At 40.0% G+C, this 27,197-nt stretch overlaps 1 protein-coding gene across 5 annotated transcripts in view; it reads left to right on the plus strand.

Annotated features, from left to right (window-relative positions):
* LOC139702195 (receptor-type tyrosine-protein phosphatase gamma-like) overlaps positions 1–27,197 on the plus strand; it is a 146,434-nt gene that overhangs the window by 66,920 nt on the left and 52,317 nt on the right. For 2 of the 5 annotated variants that reach the window (XR_011704784.1, XM_071602696.1), the window contains exons 2-4: positions 5,258–5,409; positions 9,618–9,692; positions 13,879–13,966. Coding sequence is in view for 2 of the 5 variants with exons in the window: in XM_071602696.1 (XP_071458797.1) it covers positions 13,936–13,966 (31 nt within the window). In the remaining 3 variants the exon portion in view is untranslated. Of the gene's footprint in view, positions 1–5,257; positions 5,410–9,617; positions 9,693–9,912; positions 9,943–13,878; positions 13,967–27,197 lie in introns of those variants that run through there. The other 3 variants (XR_011704785.1, XM_071602697.1, XR_011704786.1) reach the window with 3 other exon arrangements.

A 27,197-nucleotide genomic window follows, 5' to 3' on the forward strand; every position in this document is an offset into this window, starting at 1 on the left:
GATAAAAAGGACCTCAGTGAATAGAGTTTTAAATGTGGTAACAAGAGGACAGGGGAGGTGTTCTGTAATGCTATGATTTTTTCTAAAACTCTTAGTAAGCATGCAGTTGGACTATGAACTCACAGATGTTTCTCAGCTCTCCCCACCTCCCGCTTAAGTGGGACACAATGGTTAATGAGAGGTAGAATTCGGTATTTCCTTTCCCCCATTTTAGGTACTAATAAAATTCCAGCAGGTTAGCTCTGCTAAAATAGTGTTTCTTGAGGGAAAGTCTTATGTGTTAGTCAACTTTTTGTCATTGTGACCAAAATACCTGTCAAGAACAACTTATGGGAGCAAAAATTTATTTTGGGATCAGGTTTTCAGAGAATTAATTAATGATCAGCTGACGCAATTGCTTTGGGCTCAAGGTGAGGCAGAACATCATGGTGGAAGGTAGAGGAGCTTTGCTTATCTCATGGTAAACTGGAAGCAGAGTGGAGAAATGAGGTGCTACAGGGAAGATGAGCCCTTCCAGGGCACACCCAATAATTTACTTCCTTCAACCATGCCCCACCTGCCTATAGTTACCACCCAATTAGTCCATTCAAATTAGGATGGGCTGATTAGGTTACAGGTCTCATAATATAAATCATTTTCATCTCTTGAATTAATAGGATCTTTGGGAGGACAGCTCAGATCCAAACCATATAGCATCTTGTTAAGAAAGGAATGTTCTGTGCTGGGGGTTGTAGCTCAGTGGTAGAGCACTTGCCTGGCACATGTGAGGCACTGGGTTTGATCCTCAGCACATAAAAATAAATAAATAAAAATAAAGATATTGTGTCCATCTACAACTAAAAATATATATAAAAAAGAACAGAACGTTCTGGCATATTTCAAAATGGCCACTTTCCATTTCATCCTGCTAAAAGCATAAGGGGATTTGCTTCTGATCATCACTGTGAGAACATGGTAAAAGCTCATGGAGGTTTAACTCTCAAAAGTGTGGAGACCCCTTAAGTTTAGTCATCCTCCCCCACCCTCCCCTCCGGTCCCTGGCGTTTCTCACTCTAAGCCTGGGCCACAGAGCACCTCCAGCACTTGGTCGATGATGGTTTAGGTTATGTCCCTGTAGTGGTTCTTGCTTTTCTTCAAGGACTTTGACTCCCATAAGTTGTCATTGTATTTACTTTGGATTTTCCAATTTGGGAGGCAGTTGTTTGCTCTGTGACCTCAAGTCTCTGACAGATGTAAGAAGAGTTGCTGATTTTCAATTTGTCCAGCTTTTACTTCTTAGGATTGGATGATGACTTCCAAGCTCTCTTTGTGCCATACTGGAAGCTGCAAGTCCTTTCTCAATGGTTTTATGATCTATTTATAGATGTTGATATGAACCTTTACTTTTTCTTTTGTTTTCTTCTCTTTTAAATTACTAATGGCCTTTCTGATTCATGGAGTAAAAGTTTGGAGATTGAAGATTAAAATATTTCAGATAAACTATGTTTTGAAAAATATAAACGAATAAATTTACTCAGTCTTTAGATATGATTGCAAAGAAAATCATGTTAGGAGTTTCCAGCCTTAAAATATTTCATTAAGTTCTCAAAGTTTTTCAAGTAGGTTTCAGGGTTTTCAACTTAAAAGAATAATACAAGGTTCAACAAGGAGCCAGGAGTGTGTGTGTGGGGGGGTACCTCCAGTTTATCCATAGTTATAACAGAGCCTCAGTTCTAAATCTAACTTCCTTAACTATCTATGATTATGGATGAGAACTTTGAACTGCAGATAAGATCAAATAAAATTCCCAAACAATGACTTAAAATTTCCATGACTAAGCAAGCTACTTTTAACATATGGGTTATCAGTGAACTCACTTCACTTATGCTTTGGTGTGATGATAACTAATTCAGTTCACAAGCATTTTGGATGCCACCAGCTTGTGAATGTAAAGCATTGGCTAGGTGCTAATAACCCAACTTTTTCAAAGCATTATAGTTTGGGATGATGGAGTGTCCACACTTAAAATTAACTTAGTTACAGTATTGCTTATAGGAAATGTAAATTGATGAAATACTTTACATGATAAATCATATTGTTTCTAAATTAGAGATTTGGGGTTCAGAGTTCATGGTTCCAATATCAGCTCCATTAAGGAAAGTTGCTTAATGTCTCTGAAACCCAATTGCCTCATCTATAAAATAGGGAATAAGAAGATAAAGTAGGGAGTAATAATTTGTGCATGTGCATGAGGAATTAACAAGATGTTGCAAGCAGAGTATTGACATATGGTGGTAGTGTTCTATGTTACTTTCTACTCCTTTCTATTTCAAAATGATTCAGCTGCTCAGTGCTATTATTTATGGAGTGCAGAAGGGCCAGCCAGTATGTTTTATTTTTAAATTTGATTTATTTAACAACAGTTAAAAATTGAGTTGACATAAGATCTGGATTTCTGATTTCTCCAGAAACTTTATATGACTGGGATCTCCACAGAGCATCCTCCCAGAAGAGTTGAGACACTGTTTCCCCTCCATTTCTCCAGTCTCCACCACTTCTTCTTTTTTTCTAATTTTTTTTTTTTTGTAGATGGACATAATACCTTTATTTTATTTCTTTTTTTTTTTGAGGATCGAACCCAGTGCCTCACACGTGCAAGGCAAGCGTTCTGCCACTGAGCCGCAGCCCCAGCCCCTCTCCACCACTTCTTATTGCCTTGTGCATCATTTGTATTGGGGGCATCTGAGGGGAGCAAAACTGTGTTTGAAGGACAGAATGAATGCAGGAAGCCTGCTGAGAACATTGAGTGGAAAACTGAAGGTTTATAGACAGAAAGTATGTGTTCAATGGATATTAACTTAAAGGTCCAGGTCTCTGACTTGACCTCTGATTTGGACATGGACCCACAAGTCCTTAATGGGATTCTTATGCACTCAAAGAAGATCAGTAAGAAGTGTTTAGTGGGATATCACTGAAATTAGTTCACACACATGCAAGACTAGAAAGGAGAAAGAACTTTTCCATTACAAGCTTAGCTTTTATGAGGGCCTTTTATGATGCCTCCCCCATCCACCAACTCCCCACCCCACCCCCAACAATACAAGAAGCACATTTGTTGTCATTTTTTCACCTTTAGAATTAGACATATTCAAGCAAGAAAAGGCCCGTAGGGTCTAGTAAAATTGACTGTGCTTCTTTTTCTTGGCAGAATAACAACAGCAAAAAAAAAAAAAAATAAATAAATAAAATAAAAATATTGAAGCAATTATCTGCATAAATCAGTCCAAAGCAAATCAAAGAAATTCATGCAAAAAGTGAGCCTTTTGCCTGAATTATGGAGCTAATTATCTCAGTCCTTCACTGCAGCATTCCTGGGAGACCTGGTCTAAAAATGTTTTTCCAAAAGCTAGCAGATGAAGAAGTGGAGAGAAAATGTATTGTGAGCACAGTTAGTTGTAGAGATGGAGTGTGCTGCCCAGAACACCTGACAAGAACAGGCAGGCATGGACTCTGGCTCCACACCAGCATGGCTGGAAGAGAAGATGATCTTCCATGGGGAAGGTGATCTGCAGGTGTCAAGAGAAGGGTATCAGTGACTAGAGGGTCATTCTACCTGACCTTTCAAAATCTTTATAACTTCTCCTTTGAACATATGATGTTTCAATTTACTGTCAGAGACATTATAGGTGATTTCCCTTTATGTGCTTAAAAATGTATCTCTTTTCCCATCACCTCTTTGCAATTAAAAGGGCAACTTATTAATCAACAACTTTTGCCTTGGGGCTGGGGTTGTGGCTCAGTGGTAGAGCACTTGCTTACTATGTGTGAGGCACTGGGTTTCATCCTCAGCACCACATAAAAATGAATAAAGGTACTGTGTCCATCTCCAACTTAAATAAATAAATACAATTTAAAAAACACTTTTGACTTCAAATTATGAAATTAAAAGATGATTATAACTTCAGGAAAGGAAGCATTTGGATTGTGTATCATTTGTAAATATAATGAAGTTATCTATATTGTCTAATGTTGTGATTTCTTCCAATCTATTCACAATCAGCTAATGTGAGTACAATTTTGATTACATGGCCCATTTTAAATTCTGCTATGTTCTGGTCCAACCAGTGTCAAGATGGTTCTTTCTCCTTTCTAGTCTTGCATGTGTGTGAACTAATTTCAGTGATATCACACTATTTCTAATAAGAAATAGCTTCCATTTTTTTCTTTGTAAAGACTGCTAGGTGCTTGGACAGAATTTGTATATTTTTCACAGGGGTTTTGGTATGGTGGTTCTGCGGTCTTAAACCTTCTCACTTGCGAGGTGTGGTGAGGCATGCCTGTATCCCAGCTGCGTGGGAGGCTGAGGCAGGAGAATCACAAGTTCAAAGCCAGCCTCAGCAAAAAGCGAGGCACTAAGCAATTCAGTTTGACTCTTTCTCTAAATAAAATAGAAAATAGGGCTGTGTATGTGGCTCAGTGGTCATGTACCCCTGAGTTCAATCCCTGGTATCAGACAAAAAAACAAAAAACAAAAAACCCTTCTCAGTTTATCCCTCCTTCTTAAGCAATCTCGAATTCTATTCTTTTCTGACTTGGGAACATAAAACAACCTCTGGTGGTAAGGCCTGTAAAAAAATGGCTTTATCTGTATATTTATGTTAGTTTCCCTTAGTTTTTTATGGCTTTTGTATAGGTAGCTGTAATTTTAGATTATGAGATTCAGGTGGTCAGTGAGCAGGATGCAGGGAATACTGTCCTGGGCCTTTTTGCATAATCTTCCACTGACAGAGGGAGCAACAGGACTTACCATGCTAAATGTTCCTGCTGTGATGTTCATAGTTGAGTGTATTCAGTGCATTTTCACATACAACCTTTTTAGTTTACTGGGTTGTAACCCCATCATAAGTCAAGAAATACTGTATTTCAACTTTGTCAAATATTTATTAGAATCTTCTCTTCAAAACCGTATATGGCAGTATAGACAATAATTCAGTAATAAGTCAATGTCTTTGAGAGAATGTCAGTAAGCAGATTATGATTGCATTGCACAAGTATCATTAGTCATTTTGTTTTAGGCTGATTTTTTTTGGACAGGCAGTGGATATTTTTCATATCTGTGTATGCAGCATGGCATACACTAAAGGCACATAAATCAATGAATCATGAATGTGTAAAATTTTTTCAGTAGAGGTTACTCCTGAACATGTTGAATGTGCCTACCAGAGCTCCAGTTTCCATTCACATGCATGTCTACATAATTGAATTCTTTGTCCTTAAGGAAACTAGCCAAGAAATGAAAGGAGACTATGAGCAGCACCCAGAAGGAGATGACTGTGATGGTGAACTCATTGGACAAGAGTTATGCAGAGCAAGGCACAAGCTGCGATGAAGCCTTCTCCTTCATGGACATACACAATCTAAACAGGAGATGTAAGTGTACCCAATGGCTTTCTGGGATTCCAGGTAGCATTGAGGGATTAAAAAACAAACCAAAACAAGACTTTATTTTTCCTCTAAGAATTGTTATGCCATATTGCTTTCTCCACTCACTTTACCTGGTCTGGAAATACTACATCTCATGGTTTGCTTAGCAAAGGTGTTCCAAAGGTGATAGGACCAGGTCAGAGACCACAGTCTGTAAACTCTTCCAGAGCAGTGACAGGAAGGCTTCCTCCAGTTGAGGAGGAGGCACCTGTTTCTCATCATCCTTTTCTTTGTTTAGGTCCCATTTGTAAGCAAGCCAGGTGTGGAATTGCACAAGGGAAGCCTGTTGTAAAACAGTTTGCTAAATGGCAGTAACAAGTTAATTGTTTATTTGTTTAGCTGACAGGTTCTGCCTTCATTATAGGGCTATGAGTGGTAATTAATAAATTAAACCGCATTTCAATTTCACAAGTCTTAAACCTCACACCAGGTGGGTAAACTGAGCTAGGCTAATACCTTCCCTTGCTTCCATCTGTGATCCAGGTACAAGGTATTATTTCAGGGAATTAACAATTAGATTGATTATATGATGTAAAAAAGGAACAGTTGTTTTGTCCCTTGTGATCTCAGATACCACAGGTAAATCACATGGCCATGGCTGGTTTTATAGGCCACAGCACAAGTTCATCAAGTTCAAGGTCAGAGATTTCTTTATCCTTTTGTGTGAAATCTGTCCCTGCAGACTGCTACTGACCCCGGCTGCATAATCAGGTCATTGATCAGCGTGGAGATGGAGAGTGCAGCATTGCTGTTACCTAAGAAATGCACATAAAGGCTGGTGGAGCAGAAGAGCAGAGAGAGTGTCTGGGAGAGTTTGGACAGTGAGAGCTGGTGTCCTTGTGTCCTGAGTGCATATGGCAGCCTGTTCAGGTGCTGTGGCTCTCCATCCACTCCTCTCTCAATCACAGCATGGTCAATGCCTGTGCCTGCTCCCAGCCTCACATTGCTCCTTGAGACTTCATAGAATTTAGTCTCTTACTTTTTCTGTACATAGTGGCTGCAATCATCCCAAATTTTTCTCCTACATTTATGTGCTCTCCACACACACCTGGTCTTACATCGAGCAGGTGCTGCTTGGTTTTCATTTTTGGTCGCCTTTCTTTGCCCCTCAATGTCATTTGACTGATAGATATAGAAGCTGTGGTTCTCACTATACCACAAAGTGCATCCCATTTTGTCACTGGAGTCTCTCTGCTTCTTGTAGTAGATGTTATATTTTTCTTTTAAAAGCACATATGTAATATATTTAATGGCTATAATATATATGGCCTATATTGTATTTGTTGAGGGCTAGGGGTGAAGAAGATCTTTGAGCTACATACAAGGTTGGTATTTTTGTAGCAGCAGTTATTTCTTGAGCATCAGAAGGTAAGGAACACAGGAGCTAGGAGTGTTGCTCACTGGTAGAACATTTGCCTAGCACATGTGAGGCCCTGGTCCCATCCTCAGCACCACACAATGCATAAGAGAAAGAGTGAGAGAGAAGGAAGGGACTGTGCGGATGTAACCTATGGTTTCACTTTCAACCCATTAAAGTTCCAAAGTTTTTAATTTCATAATGAAATTTCTCACGAATACATTTGCTTAAAATGACCTGCCCCAAGAGTAGGAACCTACATTAGTAGCTTCAAGGCCTTTGAGGTTGGAACCACAGAGAGATTTGCCTCTGGACAGGAAGTGTAATTTGGAAGTTTCTTTTTAAGAAGGCAGTGGATCTGTGGAAATCCAAAAATGCTCAGGGAAAGAAGGCAGCCAGAAGCTGGCATCCCTCTGCCTCTGCTGATCCTTTGGCATTGTTTGATGCCTCAAAGCCAGCCAAGAAATGCCACAGGAGTCTTCCTGTTTGCCTCTCACTCTTTTAGCAGTCAGTGGGTCTCGTCCCTGATGGTAAACTTTTTCATCATATTCTATTAACGTCCTTAAAATTAGAGCTAAAGTACCGGGGCAGGAACTTTCAGGAAGGGCATTCATTAGACCACTGGCTGCCAACCTCATCCCCATTACAAATCTGCAAAGTGCAATATCTTTTAAGGCTGGGAAAAAGTCTAGAAGCTAAGTTGAGTTGCTTTTAGAAATGAGACAGTGAGAAAAATGTGATTGGAGAATTTCAACGTAAGCATGAACACATTTACAAAACGTATGGAATAATCTGTCCCCCAAAGCAAGTATGAGATGTGCTTATATAATACAGCATAATTTATACTACAAAAGGAGAACATATTTGGGAACAGGTTTAACTTGTGTAACAAAAGACAAATGTATTTTGCGTTCTCTTGTTTTAACAAAAATGCAAAAATAAACAGTTATTTCATATCTGCTTTGTCCATTTTAGCCAACCGTGTAAAGTGTTCTGCTGATATTAAAGAGGCATTACTCTCACTAACACTGGTATAGTTTACAAGTACTCAGTTATTTTTGTTCTTGTTTTCATCAGTTATTTTTTCTGGGTGAAACATACTTTATGTTATCCTTCTGTACTTTAGAAAAATATAAATGACAGATAGCCTGGGTTCTGGTCTTTGTCCCATCACTTACTCATTCATCCCCTTAAAAATACAAACACAGGTAAAGGCATTGTCATACTGGAACTGCCCCTGAGAGCTGAAATATGTTAACATGTCATCAGAATAGTTATAACATACAGTGTCCACAGGGACACTTCCCACAAATATAATGGTGTAATTGGGTATTAGTGTCCTGGTCCAGCACTTGGCATCAAATAAATCATGTAAGTACGTCAGAGGAATATATATATTATATTAGTTATATTTAACCACCTTACTCATATTTAAGTTGTTATATATTTATGAAATTTATGTGCTGTTATCATGAATCAGTGAAGATATTGAAGACAGTTGACATACTACCTTAAAATTAGGAACTGGCCATTTTTACTGGAATTGGATAGATTGGATTGGATTGACTTTCTTTTTAAAAACAGAAGGACAAGGTGTGGTAGCATTGAATGTTTTAGAGTAATATTTTGAAGGGATGCAAGCATTTTTTATAAGGATTTAATAAGGCAATGTGGAGACATGTAGCTTTCACCTTAAATATCAGCTTTATTTTTCATAAATCAAATCATGTCAGTATGGAAAGTTCTCTCCATTTCCAAAATGTGAGGAAGGACAGGAATTAGCAACCTGCAAAACACTGGCATCCCCAGTATTCTTCAGAAGCCTTGAATGTCAGCATCATATAATGGCAGATTTACTACAAGAAAAGCTAGAAGTTATAAGTATGTTGCATTTATCTACTGGGCTATGGGGTAAGAAAAGTCTTTTCTTTCAATTTTTTATTTTATTTTATTTTATTTTTTGTACCAAAGATTGAACCCAATACACTTAACCCCTGAGCCACTTCTCCAGCACTTTTTAAATATTTTATTTAGAGACAGGGTCTCACTGAGTTGCTGAGAGCCTTGCTGATTTGCTGAACCTGGCTTTGAACTTTCTTTTTCCTTTTATTGTCTTTAAATTTTGATATGTTATATATGAGAACAGAATGCATTACAACTCATAATAGAAATTATAGAGCACAATTTTTCATATCTCTGGTTGTACACAAAGTAGAGTCACGTACTTCATGTCTTCATACATGTACTTTAGGGTAATGATGACCATCGCACTCCACCGTCTTTCCTACCCCTATGCCCCCTCCCTTTCCATCCCTCCCCTTTTCAGCTTTGCCCTATCTAGAGTTCATTTAATCCCCACCACCACCAGCATATTATGGATCAGCATCCTTAAATCAGAGAATCATTCGGCATTTGGGTTTTGGGGATTGGCTAATTTCAATTAACAATATATTCTCCAGCTCCATCCCTTTTCCTGCGAATGCCATGATTTTATACTCTTTTAATGCTGAATAACATTCCATTGTGTATATATACCACATTTTCTTTATCCATTCATCTACTGAAGGGAAGAAAAGTCTTTAAGTTTGTTTGTTCTCTTAGAGGACAAGTAACAACCCAGAGATACCTGGGGATGATGGTGTTTGCCATGTGTCCCTGAGTGAATCTGGGAGGTTTCTTTCTGTCACCTGCTTGGAGTAATCAAGGTGATTTCAGAGCATGGTGCTTGAAGTCTCACGACTCTACAGCTTCTGACCAGCCTTTTTTTGTTTGTTTTTGTTTTTTCCTTTATCAACAGCTGTGTCATCACCATCATCCTTTACAATGAAAACAAACACACTGAGCACATCGGTGCCTACTTCCTATTACCCAGGTAACAGATCCTTCCATCCTCTCATCTCTTCATGGCCCCTTGGCAGCCAGAACCCATCAGCCTCCCATAGTGCCATGCGCCATGTGGTGCTTTAGGAGCTCACTCTGTTGGATGTGCTGTACCTAAGGCTTTCATGGGGGAAGATGGGGGACCTTTCATCAATCATTTACTGTTCTTTCTCTTTTTAATTTCTCTGCATTGACCTGCTTACGATGTATGACAGACCCATTTGTGCCAACTGCAATTTTAGGTGAGAATATTTCCCTTTACCACAGTATATTGCAGGAGTAATTGAGAAAGTCAGTGGCCACTCTGGAGGAGATTGAAGTTTTAATACTGTTTGGTGCAATGATTAGAAGAAGGATATAGGATGGGGTGGGGGTGGGGTAGATGATAAAAAGACTTGGTCTAATCAGTCTGCACTGATGCAGAGGGTTTGTTGCATGTATGTTGGGCATGATTTCAAAAGGTTTAAATGAACAGTCCCAGCTCCAGTATCCTCCCTTTCTCTGTTCAGAATTTAACTTATTTGTGATCCCAGGGGAAAAAACAATGTGTCATCACTCAGCTGTGCACTTCCAAGAGCTGAATCCTGTCTAACGTAATAGTCATCCTAAAAGTGAAAATATCTCCTCATTATTTTCAGTTATCACTCAGCACTAAAAATGTCAATTGCGAAAAATAGCATTTGTAAAATTATGCCCAGTGGTATGCAGAACAATGATCACAGTAGAGTGTGGGCCTCCTACCCATCTGCCCAGGGCACCCCCAGCATCCCAAAGTGTCTGTCACACAGTGGAATTTCAAAGGAGCTAATGTTTTGAACTTGGAAATAACAGGATGTCACTTTATAATCATCTGGTTTATTATGTGTCAGATGTCACTAAAATTAAACTCAAATATTAGCCCAGTGGGGCAGAATGGATTTAAAACATGAAATATTCCCAGCAGAGGGTTACAGAAAAAAAAGTCCTGTTTGTGCAGTGTAAGAAGGGTGAGGAGAAATGGCATTCCCTGGCTGTGATAAACAAACATGCAAGGACTGCTATTGCCTTTGAGATGCATAAATAATCCGAATGTGACCCTACTGCATTCTCTTTCTACTGTTGTAGGGACAGACAGGCAAGGCACTGACGACAGCAGGAAACAGTTTAATTTGACTGCAGCCAGGTTCAGAGGGCACAACTTTTGCTGTAATCAATTAATTCCCTGACCCCAACTGAGTTTTAGAACTCTATACCCAGCATATAAGGGGAGGGGCTCAGAAGTTCACAGTCTGCAAAAGTTCACATACAGCAGCTTTTTTCTTTCACTGTTTTGAGCAAGTTAACCCTTTAAGGACAACACCTGAGAAGGGGAGAGCTTCTTCTCCCCCTTTCTTTCCTCCCCCTGCCAGCTGTTACCATGGAGCCCAACTGGTAACTTCTCTTATCTTAGAAATGTAGACATCTCTGTGAAGCCCAGCTCAAGGCCAGAGGCCTTGTTACAGGATTTGTCTTTTTTTGTCACATTTTGCATTTGCAAACACACTTCTACAAACTACTATACTGGATACATGTTTGTGAAAAACAAGTAAAGGGATGTTCAGCACCTGGAGTGCTGATTTCTTCCTGGCCAGTGGCCAAGTAAAATAAAGCAACAGGAAAATAGAAAATTTAACTACGTTGAACTTATTATTATTATTATTTTGCTTATAGTCTTAAAATCAATTATGGTGAAGATTTCTGGAGAAGCTTAGTTAAGATTTTTCATGGAGGAGGGGGTGACACTACCTTACTACTAACCTTATCGAACAGGGCCACAACAAAAATATCTTCCAGGTATATGACAATTCATTGTAGCAAGAGTTCCATCCTCAGTGGTCCAACCCTTTTTCTAATTCTCTTTATATCTTTGCAACATAATTTCCTCCTGCGCTTCTCTTTCCTCTTAGTTTTATGATTCCTGGATAGAGGGAAATTTTATTTTCCTTATGGTGTTCTCTGGGCTTAATAAAGTTTGTTGCCTGGGGAAAAAAGTGAACTAAGGCATATTTTAGAATAAAACAGAATTTTTTAGTTTTGTATTATTTGAGAGCTAATAATGCCCACAACCCCTCCTCCCCCACATACACATTTTAATACCAAGTGTAAGGAGAAAAAGGCTTCATTTTTGTTCTTTCACAAGTGAGGGGCATGGAGTAATCTTTGGCACCCAGAACAATGTAATCCACATACAAATGACATTTGCAAAATCATTGGATAGGCGAAGATTTGCGATTTCTTTGTGTGTAGTAGCATTCATTCCCTGGGTTCCTCTGTTGTATTGGACAACCTAACAGGCACGGTCCCTAAGCCACATTGCTTGTTGTTTAATTAAACAGAAGGGGGAGATGCTGAGAGCCACAGCTGAGTTGGAATGGCCCCTGGCATTTTGTCAACAGTATTGGTTGACAGGCTAGGCATTATTATCCGCCTTGGCCGCTACTTTGGAGTTCTCCTGGGGATTCCCGGAGAGTTCCCATTGGTTGGGGAAGTGCAGGAGGAGGGATTTCCGGAGGAGATATTTCCAGTTGCTGGTTCCTGGAGGAGCCGTGTGGCGTTCGGGAGTATTCCCGGGGAGCGTGTGTGGAGTGTGCTGATGGAGTTCAGAAATAAAGTTTGTTCCTGCTTCAGTGGCTCCTGATCTGTGCCCAGCCAGACTGCGGCATTCCTCCAGTAGATGTTCTGACCCTGGGAGAGCTTTGAGTGGGGAGGGCTGAGACATGCATTGTCAGAAGGAAGAAAGTGTTCAGATTTCACAGCAGGATTAAGATAAGCTTATTAAACAAATATCATTTTTCTAAAGTCACTGCTTTGTTATGAACACTAATAACGTCTTTTAAAGTTGGTTAGGCATGGGTTCTGGGAAAATAAAAATGATAAGCATGCAGTCCCTGCTCTCAGGGACTCCACAGCTTGGTGGCAGAGATAGACAAAGAAACTGCAGAACATGCCAAACACTGTCCCCTATCTACATGGTCTGGGTGCCATGTGACATGCAGGTGGTAGGAGCAGAGAATCCCTGGGATCTGTGGATAGTTGTGTCCTATTTGGTGCTTTAGTGGCCTTGTCAAGGAGAGCAAATTATCTAGTAAGAAAGAATGGAGCCAAGAAAAAGGAATAAGTATTGCTCACTTGAACCACAGACTAATTACCAACTATTGGCAAGGGGGTGGGGGAAGTAGCCAAGATGATGGAATGGAGATTAGCAAGTAAGGGAGAGTTTCCATTTTGAAGAACTTGTTGAAAGCCATCTGGGGGCACATGATCCTGGTGCCATGTTCTATGGCCCTCAAACATTTCAGAATAATGCAGCTGCTCTGCATATATTTTTTCTTCCTTTGCAATCTTCTGGTTTCCCAAATGGATGAAGAAATGTAAGGGTAACTGTGGCAAAGAAACCAGTTCTGCTAAATCTTTCTTGCTACTATTCTTCCCATAATCTCCAGTATAGCTGATTTCACAAAAAGATGTCACATGGACTAAAGTGGAAATAAAAGTCCCATTATTTTTCCTTTGTCCGCTGATGGCAGAATACATTTCTATCATAACTGGAACTGAAAGAAAATCTAATAACATGAAGATTAAAGACCCAGGGCATAATAATGCCAAATCCTTAAATAAATGGACATCTAAGCTCCATTAAAAGTGAAGAGAAAACTCCAGCAGAGTATATTAATGGATTTTAGCCTTAAAGTCATAAAGTCTTAGCTTACCTACTTTCACTATTTAATCAAAAATAACCTCCTTTCAGTTAGCAAATATTGAGAAAAAGAAAGAGATGTTTTCCTGTCTTCTACAAGAATATTGAGAAGTGGTAATATGATGAAGACATTGAGAAAAATTTAATGTTTTCTGTATCATTCAGGTAGGATAGGTATGACCATGTGACCATTTTTACAGGATTATACAAATAAATTGTGGGTTCACTCTTCAACCTCCATCCCTATGTTTGTAAGATATTAACTATAGGGGAAAAAAGTTTAGGAAAAGACAAATGAAGTGTTTCAAGTATAAAACAGCTTAATAATCAATACCTTACCTCATCCCCATGGGCATTCTTTCCTGCTTGACCCTTGATCCACATTTCTAAGGACCCTTCCTTGCTTAAGATCCCTCTGTTTACTGCACCAAATTGTAATGCTTAGTGTCACTTCCTCTTCCAGAGTTTCTTTGAAGGGCAGTCTGCACCATGGGATTCTGCTAAGAAAGATGAGAACAGAATGAAGAACAGATATGGGAATATCATTGCATGTGAGTGCTGACAGTGTAATTGTGCTGTTGTAGAACTTTCTTTCCACATCTGATAAGATTGACCACCAGGCTCATGCAGTGAGAATTTACAGTGCAATTACTGCTTTCATCCTGCTGCAAGGGGCTGGTGTTATGTTCATACTAAGGGAAGGAAAAATGATCTGAATACTGCCACTACATCAGTGTGCTCTCCCTGTGGGCCCAGTTTACTTTTAGATTTAAGGTTCTAGGAACATAGGTAATGTTAAAATGTGGAAAAGAAGATGCATTTTAGAAGGAGTAACACCCCAGTCCTAATGTTTCCCAGCTGCTTCATGAGAATGAATAGAAATCATGATGCACAGCCTGCCTTCATGCAAGGAGCTTGGCGTTCCCTGAGAATATTAACTCATGAATCCTCTGGACTCTGGGTTAGTTAGGTCAGCAATAGCCCCATTCTAAGGGCAGGAAAGCGAAACTCAGAAGTTAAATGATAGTCCCCATATCACAATACTCATTAGCAAAAGATCTAGGATTATATCTCAGAAATTCCCAGTGCTGGTGAAACTGAATGTTGCCAATCCATAATGCCTCAGATGGGTTTTAAATTGAGGCCAACATCATTAACGTTCCGTAACGATGGTGAGACTCAAGGTAGATTGATGAACCTCCTTCTCCCCAGGCTCACACTACCCATACCCTGCATTAAACTGCTCTGAGTCACACATAACTGCATCATGGTTGGTGACAGACTCACTGTAGTAACTTAACAGAATTAGCAGTATTTATAAAGACATGTAAACTAAACAAGAAGGCAGAGAGAACATCTAGCTCATCATGCCTTATCATATGTAAGAGAACAAATTTGGAAGGTTTGGATATTCCAGGGGAGTAGTTAGCTTTATTGATTGTAAAAGTGCAGTTGAATTGCCTGAGTTAACATTTTTTGAGTTGACACCACAGAGTCTATGGCAGTGCTGCCCCAAAGAAATTTCTATTCAAGCCACAGAAGGGTGCTGAGCACTTGGTATGTGACTGGGATGACTGAGAAACTGACTTTTAACTTTTTATTTTGTTTTTATTATTTAAATTTAAATGGTACACAGACTCTTGGTCAGTGCAGATCCAACGTGTTGGGGCTTCCATATAATATGAAACTTTTGAACCAAGCATTTTTTGTTTTCCTTTTGACCATGAATAGATTTTAGCCTTAAAGTCATAGTCTTAGCTTACCTACTTTCACTATTTAATCAAAAATAACCTCCTTTCAGTTAGCAAATATTGAGAAAAAGAAAGATATGTTTTCCTGTGGGTTTGTTTTGTTTCCTGTTTGTTTTGTGGGTTTTATTAAAGCATGCCATATTTATTTGGTGCTTTAGTGGCCTTGTCAAGGGCCTTTGTAGATGGGAGATGCTGCCCCAAGGTCCAGGGTTTGATTGCCCCTCAGTGAATTAATTCACCTGTGCGAGACTTTGTCAGAGACTGGGGACATGAAGGTCCTCAAGATGAGATGTTGTCACTGCCCATGGGACAGAGCAGACCAGGCAGAGGACAGATCCCTGTGGCTGTAGTCTTGCAGTTGACGGCTATGTACACAGTGCCATATTGATTCAGAACAGGAAAACATTACTTCTTAGCCCATCCAGACTCTTCCAAGTTCTTTCATGTTCTCTGGGAGCTTGGGGAGGTCTTGCAATAGTAGAAAAATCCAGATTTCTCCAGTGGCTTACAGGATGCTTCACCTCTGCACTAAACTCTGAGGGGATTCACAGAGCTATCATGGACACTTTCCTTCACATGCAAAGTGGAAGGGGACGTTGATGAGTCATTGTCCTTTAGTTGCTGTAATATCGCCCATCTGGGCCTCATCTGAGCATAAAGCATACAGAAGGCCATGTCAAGGGATGTCACTTTAGGTATGCTGAGAGAGTCAACTGATCTTTGTGCAGTGTAACTTGGAGTCCACTTCTTCCTGTTACATAATTTTATACCTGCACTTGGGAGACTCTTGAGAAATATTTCTGAGTGATTAATGGGAAAAATAATAGAGGTTAAGCATCCCTAACCTGAAAATCTGAGATCTAAAATGCTCCAAATCCAATATTTTTTGAACACTGACCAGATGCCACAAGTGAAAAATTCTATACTATGAAACTTTGTTTCATACACAAAATTATTGAAAAAAGTTATACAAAATTCCCTTTGGTCTGTGCATATAAGGTATATATGAAACTTAAATATGTCATGTTTAGATTTAGACTTGGGTCCCATTCACAAGATATTTCATTATATGTATGAAATATTCCAAAATTAAAAAAAAAACAACACCTAAATCACTTCTGGTCCCATGCATTTCAGATGAAGGATTTCAACCTTATAAATTTAGTGTTCATGGATCATTTATTTCTTCTAGTGACTGGTCTGTGTCCTTTGCATGCATTAACTAATTTACTCTCATATGCAACACTATGAAATAGGTAATATTCTTTTGTATATTTTATAAATGACAAAATTAAGGATGACACAGTTAATAAGATGTGGAGGCAGGACTCCAACCTGGGAGCTGCTGTCTCTCCTACCTGATGTGCCCTTTGAAGGTTGGTCCCATTGGCATAGTTTAGCCTTTAGCATCCCATTCTTCACAGGCCAGTCTCAGTGACAGGCAGCTGAAGGAGACTTTGGCCCTCCTTTCCCATCCTTCAACTCTCCATGTCACTCCAACCCTAATAAATTAAAAGAACCAAAAGCTGTACTTAAAAGAGGTTTCAAGGTAAGTCCTCTGTCCTTGAGGCTGACCCTTGAGGCTCTCTGTCAAGAGACTCCAGAGCTGCCTTTGCCTTCTGCACAAGTTCTGTATGATGCCTTCATGTCTGACATCTAAGGAGGACAGTGGGCACAATTTATTCATTATTAACCTATTTTTACTCATTGTCACCTGGCTTTGAGTGGGCACAAAGAGACAGGCTGTCAGAGGACTTTTTAGGAATGGGCCAGATGTAAGGAAGAACAGTAGCCAGCAGGGCTGCCCTGCCTGTGTCCTGCCTGGGAAAGCAGGATGCCCAGCTGGCGGGCACTGGGCAGCATCCTGATCCAGGGTGGCAGGAAAGCAAAAGAAGTCACACGTGGCCCCACCTACTTCCCAGCCTATTATTATACAAACGTATACTGACTTTTTCATGAAGATATTTAAAAATCACAAATGAAAAATAAATAAATAAATAAATAAAAATAAAAACCACAAATGCTGCACAAATATAAAATAGTTTCATGTAACTCAGTAAAGTCCTTACTTTCAAGTTGATGTGTGGAGAAGGGAAGTCACTTGTCTGTGATATAGTACGTAGGTAGTTGTTCTTTTGTGATATGAAACAATGAAGGTCTAGTTAAATTTATTAGGAAAGTTTGTTTTTATAGACTTGGGAAGAGGCATGGCCCCTCGAGGCCAGCCTGACAATGGTCCTATACCAACTGTCTCCTTCTGTAAAAAGTTTCCAAGCTTCAGACTCCATTCCAAGTGTGGTCCTCCTACGTGGTTCTTACTCAGCATCCTCTCTCCCCGCCACCTGGAGGTGCTGCCCACCTTGTCTTGACTTGACCCTCTGTATATCTGATGTGCACCTGTTTGTCACAGAAATATCCTACTCACTCCTCTGCTTAGTTCTCCTCACAGATGCACAAAGAGTGTGTGAACCCATTCCTTCTTTCAGTAAGTTTTATTGATCATTTTCTATTTGCTAGATATCACTATAAACAGGTGATGAAAAATAAATGAGTACTGCCCTCCTGGCAATTATAATCTGGTACAGGGTGTGGCAAATGTTTTCTTATAAATGGTCCAATAGTGAATATTTTAGCCTTTACAGGTAATTTAGTTCAATTCCTCTGATATAACAAAATATCACACACTGGGTAATTTGTAAATAATAAAAACATACTTCTCATGGTTTTAAAGACTGGAAATTCCAAGCTCAAGATCAAGGTGCTAGCAGGATAGGTATCTGGTGAGGGTTACTTTCTGCTTCATAGTTGTCACTTGTTGTGATGTCCTCCAGCAGAGGAGATACATTCTGTGTCGTTCCATGATGGAAGAGTAGAAGCATAAAAGGGCCTAACTAGTTCCTCCAGCCTTGTACACTAATCCTATTGATGGAGATAGAACCTTCATGGTCTAATTACTTCCTACAGGTCCCACCTCTTAATACTGTTCTGTTGGAGATTAAGTTGTTTTTTTTTTTTTAAATCTCTGCTGGAGATTAAGTTTTAACCTGAATTTTGGACCATTGCAACAGAGCAGTTAGTCTTGGTGCAGATGCTTAGCTAGTGCAAAAGCAGCCAGATAGGACTGAACCCAATGGACCTGTGACCTATAAACCTTAATTGCAAAGTCAGGCAGTGGGCTTTGGCCCACAGGACAGTATAGGCAGAGATAGAACACATTTAAATCTACCTGCTGCCCCCATGAATTTATAGTCTGTGGCCCACACCAGGCCAAGACATGCATGGAATAATCGATCTGAGATCCCCCAATAACTGGAAGCTGTGTTGTGGTGATACTGTTGGGGACTGGGTAGGACAAGGGTGAATGAGGGAGGAGGAGGCAGTCAGGAAAGACCTCTTGGGCAAAAGAAAAGAGTATAATATGGAGTTGAAAAGTACAGTGTGGAGTCCTTGTCCTATCACCTGCTATCCTGTTGGCCTTGGGTAAGTCATTATCCTTAGTAATATCTTAATTTCCTGAGAACCATCACCTTTTATAGAAATGAACTGAAATGTCATATGAAGATAACATTGATTGTTGTCACCTGAAAAAAAAAAAAAAATCATGTCTTCACTATTCCTCCTTCTGCTAAGCAGATTAAGTAACTGGTCATTTAAAATGAAAATCAGCATTTTGAAGTCTCAGGTTCCCAATGAATAGTTAGTATGTAATTACTAGTGCCATCTTGCTCCGTAGTTGTTAGCCCCACTGTGGACAGTGACCCAGCTTTTCCCAGGCTTGGCTCTGGCTTGCATGTCTGAGTGGTTTGCATTGGATGTGGCCTTTTACCTTAATTTTGGGGACTGCATTTTCTAGCTTCCGTCTCCCCTCCATCCCACCTTCCCCACCCGCTGCATTTTCTTTGTGTTTCTGTATTTTCTCAGTGTCTGCATTGTTTTTGTAGGTGTCTGGGGGCAATGACAAGAAGAGACTTCTTTGCTCCTGCCTTTATAATTCAGTCTTCTTCATTCTCAACTTCTGTAGCACCTCGAAACCTTTCCCTGTGCTCCTGTGCTCTCTTTTCATCTAATTCTTTTTTACATTTCCTAAAACCCCGCTAGAACTGTATGTTATTGAAAATTGCTTATTTACATAAGTTTTCTATGAATATATATGTATATGTACATACATACACTGGTTATTTATGTAATTCTCTGTAAGGCTTCATCCTGTCATATCTCCTAAGATAGCAATCATTTAGACCACCTGCCAAAGTTATTAATGCTTCTAAAATAGAGGGTCCAAATCCTCAGACAGAACTGTTAATCCACTCCAGCGAATCAGGGTGAATTTGATACCAGGTAGGGGATGAAGGAAAACCACTACCTTAGGCTTCAGTAGCACAACTACTCAGGCACCAGCCACCGGCCTGTGTCTGGGTCAGACCCTGAGATCTGAGTGGTGGGTCAGTAGGGAGGACACCCATTCCAGCCCACATTTCCTTCATTGCTTTGTGCCACTCTTTTATCATCAGCATTTGGCAACTGCTTCACTTAGGCTGTCTGTCTGTCACACTTTACAGCAGTGACAGTAAATCTTGGCTATTCTTAAAGTTGTACAAGGAATATTTAAGGAATGAAAGAAAACAAGGATACTTCCCTAACCATGCTTATGTATATGCCCATAGATGCTTAATAGCTGTTTCTTTTTTCTTTTTTAATATTTATTTATTTATTTTTTTAAAATTTTTTTTATTGGTTGTTAAAAACATTATAAAGCTCTTGACATATCATATTTCATACATTAGATTCAAGTTGGTTATGAACTCCCAATTTTACCCCAAATACAGATTGCAGAATCACATCAGTTACACACCCACGTTTTTACATATTGCCATACTAGTGACTGTTGCATTCTGCTACCTTTCCTATCCTCTACCATCCCCCCTCCCTCCCCTCCCATCTTCTCTCTCTACCCCATCCACTGTAATTCATATCTCTCCTTGTTTATTTTCCCATTCCCCTCACAACCTCTTATATGTAATTTTGTATAACAATGAGGGTCTCCCTCCATTACCATGCAATTTCCCTTTTCTCTCCCTTTCCATCCCACCTCATCTATCTGTTTAATGTTAATCTTTTCTTCCTGCTCTTCCTCCCTGCTCTGTTCTTAGTTGCTCTCATTATATCAAAGAAGACATTTGGTATTTGTTTTTTAGGGATTGGCTAGCTTCACTAAGCATAATCTGCTCTAGTGCCATCCATTTCCCTGCAAATTCTATGATTTTGTCATTTTTTAGTGCTGCGTAATACTCCATGGTGTATAAATGCCACATTTTTTTTATCCATTCATCTATTGAAGGGCATCTGGGTTGGTAATGGCTGTTTCTTTATAGGCTTAGAGATTAGTATTATCATCTCCCTTTCCCTAAACATATATGTAATTGTACAAAGGTCAGTGTCATTCTCTGGGACATCTGCCTCACAGAGTCAAGGCCCTGGGGACAGCACCACTACCTCCTGTGAGGAATTGGGGATTCCATCAACCTATCTTCAAGATGCTTGTTAGTGCTTTTCAAAGAACGTGTTTGTAATGATCTCGTTCATCGTGCCAGCATTCCAGCATTCCAGCAGTGTTCACATATAAAATGGCGTTAATGGCACTTAAAATCTGTTTATCGGCTTTTGCTCCTAAGTAAGTTAAACTTTTCCGTTATTTACACTGTAGATTTGCTGAGCTAGCCCTTTCCCAATAGAAACTAACACTCTGTCTGCCGTAACCACCACACACACAGACACAGCCCCTATTACTCTCCACAGTTCCTAGCTATAATTAACTCCAAGTTGAAGGCATACACCAAATCTTCAGCTAACGAGGCAGCCTCCCTGCAGCTGGCTCTGAGTTCTGGAGGGCTGACTGTTGAAAAGAATGAGCCAGAATCTGCAGGAGCGTCCTAGGCAGAGTCCAGGCTCCTGTTTACTGTCATTTATTCAACAGATGCATATTGATCTGCCATGTATCAGGCGCTGTGCCAAAATGAAGTCATTCTTTCCACTGATATTTATTGAGTGCCTATTTCAGACCAGACACAATCCTACGTGTCAGAGACAGAGCAGGGAACAAAATAGCAGACTACTTTGTGGGTATAGTGCTTAACTTTCTTGCAGAGGGGACAGAAAAGTAATCACTAAGTGCATGGTAAAATATGAATATCGCAAAGTGACTCATGCAACAGCAAAAGTAAAGCAGGGGAGGGAGATGATCTGAGGTGTGAGTTGCAATTCTCCTGTTGTGGTCTAGGAGGATCTCCCTGAGGAAGGGGACACAATGCCCCCCAGGACTAGAAGCAGGGGAGCAAGTGGCCATTCCAGACACAAGCTTTGAGGCAGAGGAATGTGGTCAGGATGGCAAGGAGGCCAGTGTTAGCAAAGCAAAGGGAATGAACAGGAAAGTTGTAGGGTGTGGGGACACTGGGGTGACCACACTACAAACAGCTGACAGAGTCCCTAGCCTCATGAACTTGATAGTCACAGTGTGGGGATTAGGAGAATTAGTAGGATGAAGTAAATGATCCCATATGATTGCACAATTAAATGAAACTGAAGTTAAGGGCACAAAAGAGGCACATGGGATTTTGAGAACTTAAACTGTAGGGGATCATTTAATTCAGGAGGTAAGGAAAGGTGACCCTGAAGATGTGACATGGAAGACAACTGAATTAAGAGGATAAAGTAATCCCAGCAGTTTGGTAGGCTGAGGCAGGAGGTTCACAAGTTCAAAGCCAGCCTTATACCTAGCAACTTAGTGAGGCCCTAAGCCACTTAGCCAGACCCTGTCTCAAAATTAAAAAAAAAAATCAGAAGAGCTGGGGATGTGGCTCAGTGATTGGCCACCTCAGGGTTCAATCACTGGTACATTAAAGAAAAAGAAAAAAAAGGATAAGAACCTGTCACATGAGGGAGCCCCTTACATCTGAGGAAATGGACAGAAACCAGGTTAGCTAGAGCTTGGAGGGATTGCAGGTGGAAGTTAGGCAAAGGAAGGAAAGAGAAAAGGAGAATCCAGACCACAGAGCTGTTTAAGACACATTAAGGATTTTAATCTTTATTATAATTATAAGGGAGACCACATTAAGGGATTTTTTGGGGGTAGGAGAGTGGGTTGTTAATTAAATTTGCAATGAAAATTTTTGGTCAGAGGAATAGAAAATGGATCAGAAAAGAACACTAGTTAAGAGATCCTGGGTAGCCCAGGTGAGAAACAATAGTGCTATGGCTAGAGAAAAGTTATATTATAGATTCAAGAGAAAGATGGATAGGATATGGAGTAAGACAGAGGAGGCAGAGATGACTCAGACTTCCAATTTGCAGAAAGATGATGGATGGACATTTGGACAGATAGCAGATGGAAGATGCCATTTGCTCAGGTGGGCAACACTGGAAGGAACCAGATTTGAAGAGGATCTCAGGGGTGAGCTTTCAGTTAGCAGTAGTATGGAAAGCTTATGGGTTTAAGTTGGGGACATTTTGAAACCTTTGAATGAATTGCCAATGGATGGTTACATAAAATGCTCTGAGATTTATGAGAGAAGGGTCTTGTCCTGGATATATAAGTGAATCATGGGGCAGATAAGTGGCTGGGGAAGCCGTTGGCATGATGAGATTGTCTGCAAAGAAATATAAAAGGCATAGAGAGCCCAGGATCAACCCAGAGGGGCTGTAATAATAGACAATATGGAGATGAAACTGCTCAGCCTGTATACATGAATATTGTGTTGTGCAGAAATGGGGGTGTTAATGACATCCTGTTGGTATACCTAGTATTGTGGAGACTGAGGTAGTGGCAAGGACAGAACCAAGTGTAGCATTAGCTAGGAAGGGAAAGAGAGGGCCCCTTCTGAGTTTGGATGTCATCTTCACTGGGGCACTCCAGGCATCCCCATGTAAATTTCTAATAATGAGAAAACTAAAAGAGCTCTGAAAACTTTCCACCTAATCTGTCCCTCCAGCTTCTTTTAACCAGTAGACCAATCTTGATGGCTTGCATTGAAGACTTCACGTTTTTTGTATTGGATTTTGTTTTGTAGCAAAGTTCTCTCTGTTAATTAAGTGACTCCTACAGTGCCTCTTCTTTCTTTTCCTTCCTCTTCTCCTCCCCCTCCCTCTTCCTTTCTCTCTTCTCTTCCCCAACCCTCTCCTCTGGAATCTACAATTGTCCTGATCTGGCTTAGCTGTAAAAACCAGAGCTATGGGAAGAGAAGGAACAAGAATTTAGTTGGACAAGATTGAATTGGCAGGGAGGGCTTTGGCATTAAATTCTGGTAGACAAGGCAAGGAAGAAATAGCTTGACACAGTTCATTCAGGAATGCAGAGTAGAGTCTAGAAAAATCAGGAGCAGTAAGAGTCAGGGATCCCTGCCAGGATTCTGAACAGTGAAGAGTGAGAATCCCTTAACAGAGAGACTAGGTAAATAAGGAGCCAGAAACAAAGCAAGAAAACCAGCAGAAACTGATTCTTCTGCAGAGCCACCTACCATTAAACATGGGTCCCATTTTTTATTTTATTTTTTATTATTTTTTTAATATTGATTGATTACTTAAAATTTATTATTATTATTTATTATTATTATTTTTTTTAATTTTTTTATTGTTGGCTGTTCAAAACATTACATAGTTCTTGATATATCATATTTCACACTTTGATTCAAGTGGGTTATGAGCTCCCATTTTTACCCCATATACAGATTGCAGAATCACATCAGTTACACATCCATTGATTTACATATTGCCATACTAGTGTCTGTTGTGTTCTGCTGCCTTTCCTATCCTCTACTATCCCCCCTCCCCTCCCCTCCCCTCCCCTCTTCTCTCTTTGCCCCCTCTACTGACATTCATTTGTCCCCCTTGTATTATTTTTCCCTTTCCCCTCACTTCCTCTTGTATGTACTTTTGTATAACTCTGAGGGTCTCCTTCCATTTCCATGCAATTTCCCTTCTCTCTCCCTTTCCCTCCCACCTCTCATCCCTGTTTAATGTTAATCTTCTTCTCATGCTCTTCGACCCTATTCTGTTCTTAGTTACTCTCCTTATATCAAAGAAGACATTCGGCATTTGTTTTTTAGGGATTGGCTAGCTTCACTTAGCATAATCTGCTCTAATGCCATCCATTTCCCTGTAAATTCTATGATTTTGTCATTTTTTAATGCAGAGTAATACTCCATTGTGTATAAATGCCACATTTTTTTTATCCATTCATCTATTGAAGGGCATCTAGGTTGGTTCCACAGTCTTGCTATTGTGAATTGTGCTGCTATGAACATGGATGTAGCAGTGTCCCTGTAGCATGCTCTTTTTAGGTCTTTAGGGAATAGACCGAGAAGGGGAATAGCTGGGTCAAATGGTGGCTCCATTCCCAGCTTTCCAAGAAATCTCCATACTGCTTTCCAAATTGGCTGCACCAATTTACAGTCCCACCAGCAATGTACAAGTGTACCCTTTTCCCCACATCCTCGCCAGCACTTGCTGTTGTTTGACTTCCTAATGGCTGCCAATCTAACTGGAGTGAGATGGTATCTTAGGGTGGTTTTGATTTGCATTTCTCTGACTGCTAGAGATGGTGAGCATTTTTTCATGTACTTGTTGATTGATTGTATGTCCTCCTCTGAGAAGTGTCTGTTCAGGTCCTTGGCCCATTTGTTGATTGGGTTGTTTGTTCTCTTATTGTCTAATTTTTTGAGTTCTTTGTATACTCTGGATATTAGGGCTCTATCTGAAGTGTGAGGAGTAAAGATTTGTTCCCAGGATGTAGGCTCTCTATTTACCTCTCTTATTGTTTCTTTTGCTGAGAAAAAACTTTTTAGTTTGAGTAAGTCCCATTTGTTGATTCTAGTTATTAACTTTTGTGCTATGGGTGTCCTATTGAGGAATTTGGAGCTCGACCCCACAGTATGTAGATCGTAGCCAACTTTTTCTTCTATCAGACGGCGTGTCTCTGATTTGATATCAAGCTCCTTGATCCATTTTGAATTCACTTTTGTGCATGGCAAGAGAAAGGGATTCAGTTTCATTTTGTTGCATATGGATTTCCAGTTTTCCCAGCACCATTTGTTGAAGATGCTATCCTTCCTCCATTGCATGCTTTTAGCCCCTTTATCAAATATAAGGTAGTTGTAGTTTTGTGGATTGGTTTCTGTGTCCTCTATTCTGTACCATTGGTCCACCCGCCTGTTTTGGTACCAGTACCATGCTGTTTTTGTTACTATTGCTCTGTAGTATAGTTTGAAGTCTGGTATCGCTATACCTCCTGATTCACACTTCCTGCTTAGAGTTGTTTTTGCTATTCTGGGTCGTTTATTTTTCCATATGAATTTCATGATTGCTTTCTCTATTTCTACAAGAAATGCAGTTGGGATTTTGATTGGCATTGCATTAAACCTATAGAGAACTTTTGGTAATATCGCCATTTTGCTCCTTGCTCAGAACCTCATTGCAAATTTTTGTTCATGTTCATGTATACAGGTGGAGCATTTTCATCTCCATATTGTCTATTATTACAGCCCCTCTGGATTGGTCCTGGGCTCTCTATGCCTTTTATATTTCTTCACAGACAATCGCAGCATGCCAAAGGCTTCCCCTGCCACCAATCTGCCCTATGATTCACTTATATATCCAGGACAAGACACTTCTCTTATAAATCCCAGAGCATTTTATGTAACCATCTATTGTTGTAGAGACATACGAGGCAAGGCACTGAAGATAGCAGGAAACAGTTTTATTTGGCTGCAGCCAGGTTCAGAGGGCACAGCTTTTGCTGTAATCAATCAATCCCCTGAACACTGAGTTCAGGTAGTTTCAGAATTTTATACCCAGCATGTAAGGGGAGGGACTCAGAAGTTCACAGTCTGCAGAAGTTCACATAAAAGCAGTTTTTTCTTTCACTGTTCTGGGCAAGTTAACCCTTCAAGGACAACACCTGAGAAGCAGAGAGCTTATTCTCCCCTTTCTTTCCTCCCCCTGCCAGCTGTTACATGGAGCCAAATTGGTAATTTCTCTTATCTTAAAAATGTAGACATCCCTGTGAAGCCCAGCTCAAGGCCAGAGGCCTTGTACACACATTTCTACAAACTACTACACTGGATACATATTTGTAAAAAACTAGTAAGGGGGTGTCCAGTGCCTGGAGTGCTGATTTCTTCCCAGCCAGTAGCCAAGTAATATAGGGCAACACGAAAATAGGAAGTTTACCTACATGGAACTCTTTTGTAGAGACTCTTTTGCTGACAGTCCTAAAATCAGCCAGGGTGAAGATTTCTGGAGAAGCCCAGTTAAGACTTTTCTGTGGAGAAAGTGGGAGCCACTACACCTCTGTGGCTGGGTTCAACACCAAGGGGTAGGATGCCAAGCACTTCCTACTGGTCATGTTCACCTAGCTCTTCTGCATCTTGTACCTTGAAACAGGTGCAGCAGCATCTTTGGCTATATATAACTACAAAAGGAGTAAAGCCATTCTTGGCAGCATCAGTGAAGATTAATTTTGAGTCTTCTCTCAGAGGCAAATGTTACTTAGATCACTGTGACTCCATTTTACCTTAACTATGTCATCAGTATTTAGCAGAAAGAGAGAATTGGCTAGCGATGAAAGATTATCAGTGATGCACTCCATTTCTGTCCCTGTGGGTATACCTAATTACACGCAAGTTAAAATTGCAAGACCATTACCAATATTGTTATGTTTAATGTGGAAGTATGAAAATATTTGAAGCTCCTGAGGGGTATTTTTAAATATAATGTTACTTGATAAAAAGTGTGTAAGTACCATGTTTTATTTTTATTTTTTTTTGGGGGGGGTACTGGGGATTGAACTCAGGGGCACTCAACCACTGAGCCACATCCCCAGTTCTATTCATAATGGAATATCACTCAGCAATAAAAGAGAATAAAATCATGGCATTTGCAGATAAATGGATGGCATTGGAGAAAATAATGCTAAGTGAAGTTAGCCAATCCCAAAAAAGCAAATGTCAAATGTTTTCTCTGATATAAGGTGACTGATCCA

The sequence above is a fragment of the Marmota flaviventris genome, chromosome 16 (assembly GCF_047511675.1).
Source record: "Marmota flaviventris isolate mMarFla1 chromosome 16, mMarFla1.hap1, whole genome shotgun sequence".
In the NCBI taxonomy this organism is placed as follows: Eukaryota; Metazoa; Chordata; class Mammalia; order Rodentia; family Sciuridae; genus Marmota; species Marmota flaviventris.